This window comes from Phasianus colchicus, chromosome Z (assembly GCF_987193195.1).
Source record: "Phasianus colchicus chromosome Z, bPhaCol1.hap1.1, whole genome shotgun sequence".
In the NCBI taxonomy this organism is placed as follows: domain Eukaryota; kingdom Metazoa; phylum Chordata; class Aves; order Galliformes; family Phasianidae; genus Phasianus; species Phasianus colchicus.
In genome coordinates this window covers 78,725,116-78,740,645 of record NC_143476.1, presented here as the reverse complement: position 1 = coordinate 78,740,645, position 15,530 = coordinate 78,725,116, and the positions used below count along the sequence as shown (strand labels likewise).

The window sequence follows — 15,530 nt, the reverse complement described above, 5'->3', positions numbered from 1 at the left end:
GGGGGACACCACTCATTACTCGCCTACGTATTTATAGTGTTAATTCTATGAAAAGAAAATGAAGACAGCATAATGTAAATGCAAAGAACATTAGTCAAATTTTATCTACTTCCTATAAAACTAACCTGAAGTAAACGCTGGCAACAGTTTCAAATGACTGAGAGAAATTCTAATGAATGCACTGAGAAACTGTATCTCAAGAGCATCTCAAAACAGATTGTGACATGCTTCATTGACATTGATGGACTTCATAATAATGAATATTATTTCAGTGTAATGCACAAGTAATGCCTTCCATTTTCCTTTGTATAACATTCCCCAAATACACAGCACATTGTGCAGTAATTGAATATTGGCTGCATATAGTAGTCACCATTACCACTAATCCACAGATCAGGAGTCTTTTGGCATTTGCTAATATTTTGAGGCCAAACAGAATTTCATCAGCTGCTCTCATTACACAGATGCCAAATGCATACCTGCCACTTTCCACAACAAAAATGTAAGAGAGAACATGAATAAAATATGAAGAGTGAGTTCCTACATTCCCTCCATTATGCAGTCTGCCAAAGAGGAATGAATACAAATTGCACAGAAAAAGCCTTCAAAAAGTTAGGAGAGCTACAGCCAACTTTATCCTTTAAGGCTCCACGACTCTTCCAACAGTAGTAATTTCATGCTACAAGGGCTTTACAGGGCTTCTAGGCAAAGGGCTTCCAGCACTTTGCAGAGCTTCTATCTACTGGGATAGGAACAGTTACTCGATACATTACTGCAGTCTTTGATCCAAAACAGTTGTCCCTGAAAAACTAACATCTAAAATGTTAGGAAATTGCTTTTCCAAAGGAGTGGCCAAGCGCAGGAATGGGCTGCCCAGGGAGGTGGCAGAATCACCAAGCCTGGATGTGTTCAAGGAATGTTTAGACATTGTGTGGAGGGACCTAGTTTAGTGAAAACTATTGGTAACTGGTGGATGGTTGGACTAGATTACCTTGTAGGTTGATCTTTTCCAAACTTGGTGATTCTATGAAAATAAATTTTGTATTAAAATAATATCCCACTGAAACTTAGGTACCTAGGTAACTGCAAGTTTCATTCTTTCTCTTTGTTAAACTGCTGTTGTATATGCTCTACTCACATCATGTCATAAATAATCATTAAATGAAGTCAGATTATTAGAAGGAGATGGAGATGGTCACAGTTATTAAAAGTAATTAATCTGTATGCTTATATACAATTTATCTAATTTGCAGCATTTATTCAGTTTACAAACAAAAATTGAAAGAAACACTACTAAAAAAATTTCTTACACCAACATTCTGTATAACTTGGAACAGAATGCTGACAGCTTGATGCACTCTGTGCAACAGTTAGAAGGCAGTGTGTCTGCGTTAAAAAGGAAGACAATGTCTGTTTAGCAGTTCTGCTACTCAGGCAAACAGGCACACAGTCTCAAACTGGGCTTGTTAGAGAAGAACATTCAATACTTTCAGGTATTGAAGGATGCATGTCCTTTCTCTCAACATTAACAATAAAACATTTCAAGTCAGAAACATGCTTCTTGTGGAGCCTTCTGCTTTTAGATTAGGTCCTACAAATAATGATTAATAAAAAAATTCTCACTCCTGCAATCAGGCTCAGATAACTTCCACCAGTTTACTTTCCTTTTCTCTACCAATGAAACTGCAGTTCCCCTTAAGCACAAAGTCAAAAACTTGCTAAATATGAACCTTGAGGTCCTGTAAAATAAATGCAAAAGGGCAACTAATAATTTATAAAACTACACTCTTACTGTCTGAGGTTATACTGACCTCTACAGATAGCAATTTAGAAGATTTATTACTAAATTTTAATTGCTTCCTCATCTTTTCAGATAGATAATCTTCTCTGATAAAGCTTAAAATCTTTGCGAAATTTGTCTTCCCTTTTGACTTATTTCATTATCAACTCCTAAATCCTTTAAGTTTGGCTACTGCAAGGCTGAGCATTAAAATTACGGCTGAGCATTAAAATTAAGGCTGCTGCTTCTAAATTAAAGGATGATTTTTTTTTTTTTTCCAAAAACAATCCATGTTTATGCAGCCAAATTCAGCCACCCTGTACAAATTGTATCACACCCTTGCTCAGCCCCTATCTGCATTATCTCAGCAATCAAAACATGAATTTTATAATCCTGCATAATACTGTGGAAAGTTAGAATTAACTTTCTTAATCAACATTTGATTTGGCTTATACTGCTTGTAAGGAATAGAGATGCTAATAGTACCAGTCCCAACATCATCTCCAAAGCTGCCACTGCTAACAGAATTGTAAAATCACAAAATTGTAGGGGTTGGAAGGAACCTCTGTAGATCCTTGAGTTCAACCTCCTACCAAAGCAGATTCCAATGGCATGTTGCATAGGAAAGCATTCAGGCAGGTCTTAAATATCTCCAGAGAATCCACAACCACCTCCCTGGGCAGCCTGTTCCAGTGCTGCATTACCCTCATATAAAAGAAGTTTCTTTGTATATTGGTGTGGAACATCCTATGCTCAAGTTTATGGCCAGATTCCCTTGTCCTGTCCCCAGAGACTGCTAAAAAGAGGTTGGCCACGTCCCTTTGACTCCCACACTTAAGATACTTATAAATATTTAAAAGATTACCTCCGAGTCTTCTTTTCCCAAGATTGAACAGACCCAGGTCGCTCAGCCTTTCCTCACAGTGGAGATGCTCCAGGCCCTTTATCATCTTTGTGTCCCTCCTCTGGACTCTTTCTAGGAGATCCCTGTCTTTCTTGTACTGGGGAGCCCAGAACTGGACACAGTACTCCATGTAAGGGCAGAATAGATGGGGAGGATCACCCCCCTTGACCTGCTGGCCACCCTCCTTTTAATGCACCCCAGGACACCCCTGGCATTCTTGGACACCAGGGCACACTGCTGGCTCATGGCCAACCTGTTGTCCACCAGGACACCCAGGTTCTTCTCCACAGAGCTCCCCTCTAGCAGGTCATGTCCCAACCTGTACTGATAACTGCAGTTATTCCTTCTCAGATGCAAAACTCTACACTTGGTTTTTTTAAACCTCATCTGGTTTCTACCCGCCCAGCTCTCCAGTCTGTCCAGGTCTTGCAGCACAGCCTTCAGGTATGTCAGCTACTCCTCCCAGCTCTGTATCACAGACATACTTGCTGAGGATAGACACTATCCCCTCATCAAGGTCACTGATGAAAATATTGAACAAGACTGCACCCAGCACCTATCCCTGTGGAACACCACTAGTCCCAGGTCTCTGGAGCACCTCCCCTATGAGGACAGACTGAAAGAGCTGGGCTTGTTCAGCCTGGAGAAAAGAAGGCTGCGGGGTGACCTCACTGCAGCCTTTCAGTACCTAAAGGGAGCCTACAAAGAGGAGGGGAATCAACTCTTTGAAAGAGTGAGTGACAGCAGGACAAGGGGAAATGGTTTTAAGCTGAGGGAAGGGAGATTTAGGTTGGACGTCAGGGGGAAATTCTTTACGGAGAGAGTGGTGAGGTGCTGGAACAGCTGCCCAGAGAGGTTGTGGATGCCCTGTCCCTGGAGGTGTTCAAGGCCAGATTGGATGGGGCCCTGGGCAGTCTGGTCTAGAATTAGGTGGAATGGTTGGTGGCCCTGCGTGTGGCAGGGGGGTTGGAGATTCATGATCCTTGAGGTCCCTTCCAACCTTGGCAATTCTGTAATTCTGTGATTCTGTCTCCAACAAGACTCTCTGCCATCAATCACAACCCTCTGAGCTCAGCCAGTTCTCAATCCACCTCACCATCCACTTACCTATCCCACACTTTCTCAGCTTTGTTATCAGGATGTCATGGGAGACAGCATCAAAAACCTTTCAACCTGTTGGCCACATTTTTATGCACCTCAAGACACCACTAGCCTTCCTGACCATAAGGGCACACTGCTGGATCACAGCCAACATGTTGTCTACCAGGACACCAGGCCCTTCTCTGCAGAGTTCTCCAGCAGGTCAGCCCCTAATCTGTACTGATTATTCGGGTTATTCCACTTTAGGTGTAGGACTCTGCATCTGCCCTTGCTAAACCTCAACAGGTTTCTCACTGCCCAACTCTCCAGCCTGTTCAGGTCTTGTTGAATGGCAGCACAGCCTTATGGTGTGTCAGCTGCTGCTCCCAGTTTTATATAATCAGCAAACTTGCTGAGGGTGCACTCTATCCCTTCATCCAGTTCACTGGATGAGGATTGTTAAACAAGAATGTAATGACTGCACAAGAATGCTTTCTAGTTACAGGCTTCCAACAGGACTCTTTGGCACTGATCACAACCCTCTGAGCTCTACCAGTTGCCCATTTCTCTCATCACTTTCACTCATCTATCCCATACCTTCTAAGCTTACCTATGAGGATGTCACGGGAGGAGCATCAAAAGCTTTGCTGAAGTCAAAACAGACAACATCCTCCACTCTCTCCTTATCTACCCTTACCTACCATGACATCATAGAAGCCTACCAGATGGATCAAGCATGATTTTCCCTTCTTGAATCTATGCTGACTACTCCTGAAATGCCTGCTCACTCAGCCTGTGATCTCAGCCTCATGGTTCAGAAAAAAGACAGCTTCCCTGGCAACACCAGACATATTCCATTCAGCGCTGTGGACTTGTAGTTGTTTATGTTATTTGGCCAGTCATCTTCTACAGTGAGTAGCATCGTCACTTCCCTTAATTCTACCACTAGCCACAGAAACCATGCTACTGAAGTCTAAGGCAAAGATGTTGAATATCTCATCCTTTTCTATGTCCTTCATTCTATAATATGTTATCCGCTCATTATGACGTGCTTCATAATAATACTTCTCCCTTTTATCTGTATTAAGTTTCCACCTCATGAAACGTGATGTCACAGAAATTATATTCATTTTACTCTTTTCATATTCATCAGTCTCCTTGCAGGTCTTCTCCACTATGAGCTCAATGGTTTTCTGCTGGTAAACCTTGTCAGCAGTATCAGTAACTATATTATTAATGCTGTGATGGGGACATTCAGAAATACATATTAATATTCAGAATTAATAACTAACAGTAATAAGAGTCTCTAGTGTCATAGTGGGACATTTCATAAGTTCTAGTGACCTATGCCTAGCCTCTAATACACGTCACAGTGGCTGCTGGAGTCATACGCCTTCCTGATGGCTTTCCATAAAATCCTTCTATTAGTGTCCCATAATAACCCTTCTATTAGTGTCCCATAATAACCCTTCTATTAGTGTCCCATAAAGTCTCAAGGAGAACTCCAAGACTTTAATCTTTAGTGAGACTAACTGCCACAGCAGCCAGGGCTGCCTCAAGTCCATACTGCTGCTCTGTAAGGATGCAGTAATTTCTGCTGGTAGCAATTTTTAACAGTAGTTTAAGAGAAACATACGTGCCATATATAGGTTTCTGTCCTTCACTTGTGAAGTAAAACACAGCTCCATTCAACAGCTTCCAGTAATCATGGCTCCTATTCACTCCCACCAGTCTGCCCTACTCCACAGCCACATCCTCAGCATTCCTATCCATCCCTCTTGGCCACTCCCTCACAGCTGCACTCCGTTACCAGAAGCTCCTCATAAATTTGCCACCTCCCCAGAAGCCACCTCTCATCAGCTTGACAAGTTACAAAGGGGGAAGACAAGAACCCGTAAGTTGTTTTTAATGCAGTGAATGCCAGCATTGAGGAATTAACTTCAGCACACACAAGCTAACAGCACAGTTTACTAAACATGCTTAAAATATTAAAATATTAAAATATTCTTAGTCTTCTTTAGCCACATACAAGTATGCTGTAAAAAGGTGCACCTTAAAGGTAATAAAAAGAACAAATGAAAGTTACTCAAAGTTTGGGATTTGTTTGTTTTTTATACTTTCCAACTCTGACAGCATATATGTCATTCCTAAATGTAGGGGAAGCCTAACTGAACAGAATGAAGATACGTAAACAACAAAAGATATAAAAAATAATGCTCTCATCATGGATTCAAAACTAAAATTAGCATGATCTAGAGAATATAAAGCATAAAAGGAAGGAATATGCAAGTCTACAATCTTTTGAGAAAAACTGAAAGTACAATCTAAGATTAAAATGCTTAGAGAAACATGCCTGTAAAACAATCTCTTCTACTGCAGAATGTTGGCTTCATCTTTTGATAGCTCAGATCTTGAAAAATAAGTTCCAAAATGCTATCAGTGAAGAAATTTCAACATCACAACAAAAAAAAATATATGGCAAAGAAGCAAAAAGCACACAGAGTTACTGGAACAATTAATACTATTTAGTTGCAGAAAGCATTGCATTTTACTACTACTACTAGATGTGTTATTTGTAAATGCTGTATCTCTGAACACTGTACATTTTCTCAGTTTCAAAAGTTTAGGAAAAAAAACTAAATTTAGCTTTCAGAAGTTTAGACTCTTCAACACTTTGCTTCAACATAGGTACTAGCACCAAGCCAGAAATAACACTGAAACAATTCTAATAACTTCCATTTCTGACTTATCTTTAGCAACCAATGCTAAAGGAATCAGACAAGCTCTGGACACTAAGCTAAGTACAATAGTAAAATATTTGTGGGGGAAAAAAAAAAAAAAAGAGCTTTATTTTTATAGGCCTTTCTGCCCTAGGCAAAAAGTTAATGTTTAATTCAGTATCTAAGTAATATCAAAACCTATTTTGTTGTACTATAAATAGATGTAGATTATCACATTTACTAGAAGCAAGAGTGACTAATTTTGCAGAACAGAAAAAAACAGCAAAAATTAGCATGAAGAAAAAAAACCAAACCTGAACTATACATTGATTTGAGTTGCAAGTTTTTTTTTTAACAAAAAAGTCCTACAAGTGCATAGAAACACTGCAATAAGTAACAACCCAGAATACTACTTACTAAACAGTTTTGGAAGATGGCAGGAAAAGCTTACCAATAATTAATGAGGGTGGACATAAAAATAAAATTAAAGAGATAGCACAGTTGGGTCTTCTCTGAAAAAGTAGAGCAAAAAAATGTAAAATGAAACCAATCAACAAAGCAAGGAATGAATTGCCCCTGTTCATGACATTGCTTTTTAAGAACAAACACTAGTTAATAGCTTTTAGATTCAGCACAGATGCAACTGCATGAAATTTAATATCCTCTTGAATTTAGAAGCACTTTTTATTTGTCATCAAAATCTATCAGGAGGGCTTTTTTTAAAACATTTCAACTTGTGAACTATCATATCTACATTCATCCTGGTTTAGGAACAGTGCAGAGTGAGGATCTTTATTACTTGTTCACTTGAGTATTTTGAACAATGCTTCAATCTAGGAAAGAAAAAAACCCACAAAACAAAAAACAAACAAACAAACAAAATCCAGCCAATCCTACTACTGAGAATTTAATCCTCTACCTTCCACTTTCTTATAAACCTTTCAGAAACAACTTTTCTAAACAGAAGGCTTTACTAGATAATGGTACATTTACCACAGCTTTTGCAGAGCCAAAGGACTGAAAAAAAGAAAATCTAAAGACTTAAGTAATCTTGAATATAAAAGTATAGGGACATGTTATACTGTGACTTATAGTTTGCAAAAACATAAAGGGAATGTCAGACTGTGACAAACCAGCTAAACAAGAGAAAAAAATTATCTGTCAATTTAAACAGATACACAGATAAATTAAAATCATATTGAACTCTGCCTACAAGAATACTTCAAAATACCTTAGGGCAGGCTAATAATGCTTGTTTTCCATGTAATTCTGATACAAGCAATATTCGAAGTCATTGAAAATATCTAACTTGTAAATGATTTGAAAAATTACTGTCTAATTTTAAACCATAAAATGTGTCCAGTGAATGGCTTTAGGTCACCTGCTTCTTTAACAATACTGAGTTTGGCTTATATTTTTAAGCTTGAAACCTGCAGGACTATTCAGGTACATAAAATAAAGCAAAGTTATTTCCCTCTAAGTGTACTCAAAATACCAGTGCTGTGATCAACACAGAAAAATAATGCAGGCAGGTTTTTTTTGCTCATTTGTTTTCCATTTGATGATGAGCTCAATAATATTTCACATCTTTTTTCAAGGCTTTGCTGCAGAGAGCTATTGCTCCCTAGAGATAAAGAATCAGTCCTCACCTCAAAAGCTTGACATTTGAATCCAAGATAAAGAAGAAAAGTTTACATAAATCATGTTTAGTTTTTCCACAACACTTCACATAAGAGTGATTTCAGATGGCTAGATTCTGATATCTTGATGCCAGCAGAGCCTAGAAAAACTGTTACGCATTCTCTGTGTTAACTTGATTAGCTTTTCAAGATCCCTTTTGCTTCAGGTCCTTTATCTTTTTTTCCTCATAATCATCTACAAATATTATTCTAAATACAGTATACTCTCAGTAATAAAAAGGCCAACTTACAGGAATCATCCAGTTGGCCAGGTCACCATACTTAGACACCTGCATAGCTCCAAGCATTGTCAGATCAACATGGCCTCTGGCAAGAAAAACACAGTGTATAATCAGCAGATTATGTTTGAGTAACAGCCCACAAATCTTTATGAGTTTTTATTCGCATTCTCATTACAACAACTTAAAAACTGCATACCACAGAGGTAACAACCATTTTGTCACTCACAGGTTTTTCTCTTCCTCTAAATGCATTGCTGATGATTTTTCTGTCTGCCTAGTGAGCCTCAAAAATGCTATTATTTTTGTCTGGGTTTGGTTAATTGCATGCACAGACAATCAGCTCTGAACTCATACTTTTAAGTGCACTCCTTTACATATTTACATACACTCATTATCTTTTCAGAGCCATTACGATTTAGTGTTTGTTTGCATCCAAACTCCTTCCCGAAAAACAAACAAAAAACAGGTGCAGACGGTGAATTTCCATTAGGGAGGTGGAATGAGGATCACAGTTCCAAGTTGAAGAAAGATAATACACTGCGTGCAAGTACAGATTAGATACTTGGAAATGACCAAAAAGTAATTGTTAAAACCTAGTTATAAATATGTTTGTACATGGCCAGGTGGTGGGAGACACAAGCATCACTATGGTATCTGCTGGTTACAATGTTTTTCAATTTCCAATTGCTAGACCTAATATTCTGTAAATCATCACTCATTAAGTCCATGATCATTTTGCAAGCTGTTAAACATTAGCCACATTTTGAAGAATTACTAATGACTTCAACCACTGAGTTTATTCTTCTTATGTTTTGTTACATACCCTCTTATCATTGCAAATGATTCATCACTAGAGAAATACGAAGAACCAGGAAGAACAGTGACTGTCTCCTTACCTGTAAAAGAAATAAGTTACTGTTTCTATGTATTTTGTCTTTGGTAAAATAAACCAAAACTATTAATGAAGAAGAAAGGTTTTTTTATTTATCAATTTTTTTTTTTAATTCTGTATTAATATGGATTCAATTACAATTATGAAATCACACATAAGCCAAATCAACCATAATGAACTAGGAAGCAGTTTGTGTCTTCTTCCTGTTTGACCACCAGCAGTACCATGCAAGATAGCACTGACACCAGAGGTTAAAAAATTTCTCTTGATTTCAGCTTTCTGCACTAAGGTAATTCTCTTTCGAAAGAGAGAAAGAACATCTTCAGGAGACAGCAAGATTGCAAGGAAGACTGAGCAGATCAAATTCAACACAATCTACAGTGATAATGATTTAGAAAACAGAAAAATAAATGGCAGATTCTAATTTTGCTTTCTTAAAGTACAGACAATAAAGCTCTTCTCTGTGATGTAAAGTTCTTAGGTCAAGCAAGGGAGCTAATACGGAAATGTTTTACTTTGATTCTGTCCAGAACTCTCTTCTACTGCCAGCACTTTGAATCAGACTGAGAAATAAACCATGTATATAGAGTGCCTGTGGAAAGTCATGAGAAACACAGCCGTGGGTAGAATTATCAACCAAGCATGAGAAAATTTAGAGAATAAAACAGACTTTAGCACAAGATGACACTGATAAAGTAACAACAGCAGGGAACAGACATGAGACATCATTAAACATTTTCCAGAAAATGGGGAAAAAGACAACAATAAGGAAACAAAGAGGCTGAGAAAAGTAAAAGAGAAAAAAAAAAAAGAAAAGGAAAGGAAAATTAAAACTGAGTTTTAATTAATAATAACTAAGTTATCTGTTGTAATTTACAAAATTGACTTTATGTTTATTTTACCGCCAAGATTTTATGAGGAAATTAAATTTGATAGACAAAATAGTATAGAACTGAGGACCTGCACTCAAATCACAAAAATTCAGCAAGCAAAGAATTCACCCAGACCAGTTCTGAGAATGCCTGAACTGTCCAACTATCAGGCTCCCAGCGAGTGGAAGCAACGATGCAGTCTGTAAGCTGTAACATGGAAAAAAAAACCCACAAGAAAGAGGCAACCTACGGCAGTGCTGAGAAGAATGGGAAACAGTCTGAGGGCCAAATAATAGTTTAACAAGAATGCCATATTAACAGCTCTTGAAAATGCTCTCAAAGTCTGTACCTGTAAGTAATTCTACTGTAAGGCAAATGCCTACCTTGAAATTACAGTGAACATAACCTATCTTGAATTGAGACATTCAAGCAATAGAACAAACAACAAAACAGGTACTTCAGAAAAATGCAGTTCTATTTGCAGATAAAAATTTGCAAGAGCCTAAACTCAAGTTTATTTTGAAAATGTGCACTTTGAGGGCTGATACTGTACCATTACAGGCTAGGTTATGAATGTGAACAGAAGTCCTATTCCTTTGCCATTTAGCTTCTATTTTTTTCACAGAATCACAGAATTGTAGGGGTTGGAAGGGACCTCCAGAGGTCATCAAGTCCAACTCCCCTGCCAAAGCAGGTTCCCTACACCAGTTTTTATATACTTTTATAAATTTGGTTGAAAAGCATCCAGAGCAGCCTTAATCCAACAAAGTGTCAGTGAGACTTAACAGGTTCTGCATATTTCAGCAATGATATCACTGATATTTTGATGACTGAGCAGACTCATCTAATCTTGTGTCCTGTCTATTGCACCTTCAGAGACAGATGCTAAGGTGCTTAACATTGAATTACCAGTACTAGAATAATCTGACTTCCACGTTACATTCTAGTATCTTACATTAGCTACAACATTCTCACCTCAAAAATATTTATGAACCAAACAATAAGTCAAGATCATCTTGACATCCACACAATAAGCCAGACCATCCTGACATCCATATAAAAACAGTATTTTTTTCAGTCTTTATCAAGTTCTTAGCTATTTTTTCCTTTGTCACTCTGTTACTATGTTCATTACAAATATATCAATACTAGAACTTACCATTAAGCTCTAATGAGGGTACATATTGTTTTACCTTCTGTGATAAATGTTTCTTGCTTTTAACATTTTTTTCCTTCCAATGACACCTTCATTTAAACTCTCAAACTCAGTTAAATCATTAACTCAGCTCCCATGCATCTGATATTTTCTTTTATACAAAGTATCTCGACAGTTACCTACCTGCTGTTGAAACACTGGACTCAATTCCTTAATAATTTCTAATTTCAGATCAGAAGAATGCCTTAAATAACTTCTTATTTAAAACATAACAATGAATGGGGAAATAACATAGCAGTATGATAACAGTATGTATTAGTTAAGCCAGGTAGCAAATGTTTCAAGTCAGTGCTCTATGATACTAAATGCAGTGCTAAATGCAGTGGACTGCAATACACTAAAGTCAGCTGGACTGCACTATGATACTAAATTAAAAGCTTGTTTGATGTCAATGATGTATCTCACTGGGCTATTAAAGAGTTTAACTGTACTAGCTAATAGAGATAGAAAGGTACTTTTTACATACATACACAGGGGTGGGAGGGTAGGGAGTTATAAATGAAATAAGCCTAAGCTTGTCAGGCATAGGTTTACATTTTATACCATTAGCAATGACAAGAACTTATAAAGCATCACATATAAGAATAGGTAAGGCCTACTTCATAGAATCACCAAGGCTGGAAAAGACCTCCAAGATCATGTACAACAACTGTCCACTTTCTAATACTTCCCCACTGAACCATGTCCCTCAGGTACAACATCTAAACGTTTCTTGAACACTTCCAGGGATAGTAACTCCACCACCTCCCCAGGCAGCCCATTCCAGTATTAGAGAATAAAACAGACTTTCACACAAGATGACACTGATAAAGTAACAACAGCAGGGAACAGACATGAGACATCATTAAACATTTTCCTGAAAATGGGGAAAAAGAAGACAATAAGGAAACAAAGAGGCGGAGAAAAGTAAAAGAGAGAAAAAAAAAAGAAGCAGTATTTCCTAATGTCCAACCCGAATCTCCCCTGATGCAGCTCAAGGCCATTCCCTCCAGTCCTACTGCTAGCTATATGGGATAAGAGGCTGATCTCCACATCACCACAATCTCCTTTCAGGTGATTCTACAAACCAATAAAGTCTCCCCTCAGCTTCCTCTTCTTCAGACTAAACAATCCCAGCTCCCTCAGCTGCTTCTTCATAAGATTTGTGTTCCAGACTGCTCACCAGCTTTGTTCCAGAGCCTCGATGTCTTTCTTGTAGTAAGGGGCCCAAATCTGAGTGCAGCACTTCAGATGCAGCCTCATCAGGACTGAGTGCAGAGGGACAGTCACATCTCTCCTCCAGCTGGCAATGCTATTTCTGATATAAATCAGGATGCCCCTGGGCTTCTTGGCCAGTTGGGCACACTGCTGGCTCATATTTAGCTGAGTTTTGACCAATAAAAGTAGGACCATTTCATCCACAAAGACTTCCTTGGCTGCTTCTTTAGCTTATCACAGTGCAATACAGAGGTCCAATTTTATGTGGAAACAGAACAGATACAAGTACAACTTTCCATTAAGAAAACAAAAATCAGACCACATTCAGATGCAATAAGCCATAACAAGATTAATGGCTGCCTCTGTAATGCCCCAAAGCAGCAGGAAGAAGAGAGAAATTCAGCTGGAGAAATGCAGGGGAGCAGTAGGAAGCAGTGTGGCAGGAAGGGAAAATTCTTCCAGGCAGAGCTGCTCCTTTGTGGACCTCCCGATCCCTGCTTTCACTATTGCACCTGGGACCTATGTCCTCTCCTCAGAATGGGGAAAGCAGCCATCCAGCCAGCCTCATCACATGGCACCTGGCAAGCAGACTACAGCTGCCTCTCCAAACACACAACTGGGTATCATCTACATAACTCACTAGGCAGGAGGAAGCCCAGGCTACTATGTAAAAAACCTTTAAAAGCACATCCCACAAATAAATCGAGAACCATTTTCTTGAAGACATGACATGAAAGGTAGCAGGAAAAGGAAAATGTACATTCATGTAACAGCTCCACCAAACAAGCCCATTTCTGAAAAGGAAAATTATAATCTTTATCACCTGGCCTGGAAAAGAGCTCCCTTCAATAGCTCTACAATGAACAAAAGCATAAGCTCTCTAGCTAGAATATGTAATCCCTCTATTAATCAAAGCCAATCTTCACTTAAAAGACTACAAGGAGTGAAATACATTAATTTATACATAAATAAACCAGGAGCTTAAATACCACATCAAAATAAAGTTTTTATATCAACAAAGAAAAAACCTATCAAAAATTAAATTCATTTTAAAAATTTTACCTGCATTAATCAGGTCTGGATCAACTTCACTTTCAAGTGGATAAGGACCCTGACAATAACACAGACATATTATTTAACAATTTCTTTATATTATGACTCAATTGATGTACAATTTCTTACTGCTTTATTATTTCTCACGCTTATTAGTGAAAACAAATCAGCACAAACATGCATTCACACATTTTTTTTCTCTTTTGCACAACACAATTCTTGATAATTGTGATAATTGATAATTAACAAAATTTACATCAACTAATATATCAAGACTGATAATATTGCCCAGAGGCTGCTAGAATTACTAAATAACCAGAGAGTGGAGGTACTTGTTTTTGCATTTTTTTCCTAACTAAAGTGTCATACATTTTTCAGGGAAAAAAAAAGAAAATAAAATAAGGGTTTGCAAGTGTAATAAAGCTTTACTACAGCAAAAATATTATTCAATTTAATTTTTTTCCCCAAAAATTATGCTTCATAAGCTATTCTAAAATGTGTGGTCTTGTAAACCAAGCACAACACTTGGTCTCCACGTTCTGACTCATTCCCATAAAACAAGTATTTAGGAATATACTTTAAGTAGCACTATAATGCTGAAATGAGCATTTCCACAAAGACTTTCTTGCATACACAGAATTTTATGATCATGCACTACTGCATAAGCTTGAATATGATTTCTACCATAACTATAATCAGCTTGGGGGCAACAGGGAGGAATAAAACCTAGCAGTACAACATGGTAAGCACATTGCTGTTAAGTGACCATAATATATTCTTACCAAACCTAGGACTCCATTTTCACTCTGTAGGTGAACAGTTATGTCTGGACTGATGAAGTTACTGGCCAACAGGGGGATTCCAATACCCAGATTAGCTGAAGTAAATTGGTTAAGGCACAGATAGGAACACACAGTGCAAACAAATTTAAAAAGTTATCACTGTACTGTCATAAGTACTGTCGTCCACAAACACTCCCATTTTTAGCTGGATGTCTCACACTTGTGCTTGAATTACTTTCCTATTTGGACTGGCTAATTGCATTCTGTCAAATACATATTTTGCTAAAAAAAAAAAAAACAGTTCAAGTAAGCTACACTTCTGTTGCACTTAACTTTTTAAAGAAATTCTTGTGAAACATTCAACCACTAATAAACTCTATATATGACTGAACAGGAGCTACAGACATGCGTGCTTTAATATCCCATCTGTTTCAATCCGGTGTTATTGAGAAGAAACAGTCACAGGCTCTGTGAAAGACAAACAATGAGCGTGATAATTAACTTCCATTAAACATAAGTAGCTGCAGCTACTAGTCTAGCAAGACATCAGTTTAACCTATAGTACATCTAGAGGATACCATACATGCCGTCCTCAAATTCTAAAGCAGCTCGTCTGATGATCCTCTCCCTCACATTGTCTCCTGCCTTTTGTTTGGCTTTTGAGTCTTCAGGCTTTCGGATTGATAAGCGCTGCAAAACAGAAGGCAATCATAATCAGAAATTAGCATCCAGACTCTTGCATCTCGAGATGCAGAATCCCAATTTGTGATTGCACTGAGATACTTCATCTAAGAATGTTATTTATCCTTCTCTTAGAAAGAATGACCTTTTATTCTAGCAGTTCAATCTCACCTAAGCCAGTGGAATAATCAAGATTGTTCTATGGCTATCACTAAATTTGATTTGCGTATATTGTCAAGTCTGAGAAAGTATCTGATAGACTTATAGACATAACTGCTTAAGAAGAAAAAGAGGGAAAGAAAGCACAAGCATTAGTGCAAATACCAGCAAGTTTGAGTATCATTACTCCAGAGATATCCAAATAGATTTTTTAAATGTCAGCCTAAAATTCAAATACTGCTCTCTCTCTGCAATCATTCAATTCTAGACTTA

At 37.9% G+C, this 15,530-nt stretch overlaps 1 protein-coding gene across 2 annotated transcripts in view; it reads right to left on the bottom strand.

The window, feature by feature from the left end:
* The window catches only part of OXCT1 (3-oxoacid CoA-transferase 1), a 92,643-nt gene that overhangs the window by 23,599 nt on the left and 53,514 nt on the right, over window positions 1-15,530 (bottom strand). For both annotated transcript variants that reach the window (XM_090130681.1, XM_090130680.1), the window contains exons 9-13: window positions 14,996-15,107; window positions 14,418-14,512; window positions 13,645-13,693; window positions 9,229-9,301; window positions 8,415-8,490 (exon numbers count right to left, since the gene is read on the bottom strand). In XM_090130681.1, coding sequence (XP_089986807.1) covers window positions 8,415-8,490; window positions 9,229-9,301; window positions 13,645-13,693; window positions 14,418-14,512; window positions 14,996-15,107 — 405 coding nt within the window. The remainder of the gene's footprint in view (window positions 1-8,414; window positions 8,491-9,228; window positions 9,302-13,644; window positions 13,694-14,417; window positions 14,513-14,995; window positions 15,108-15,530) is intronic.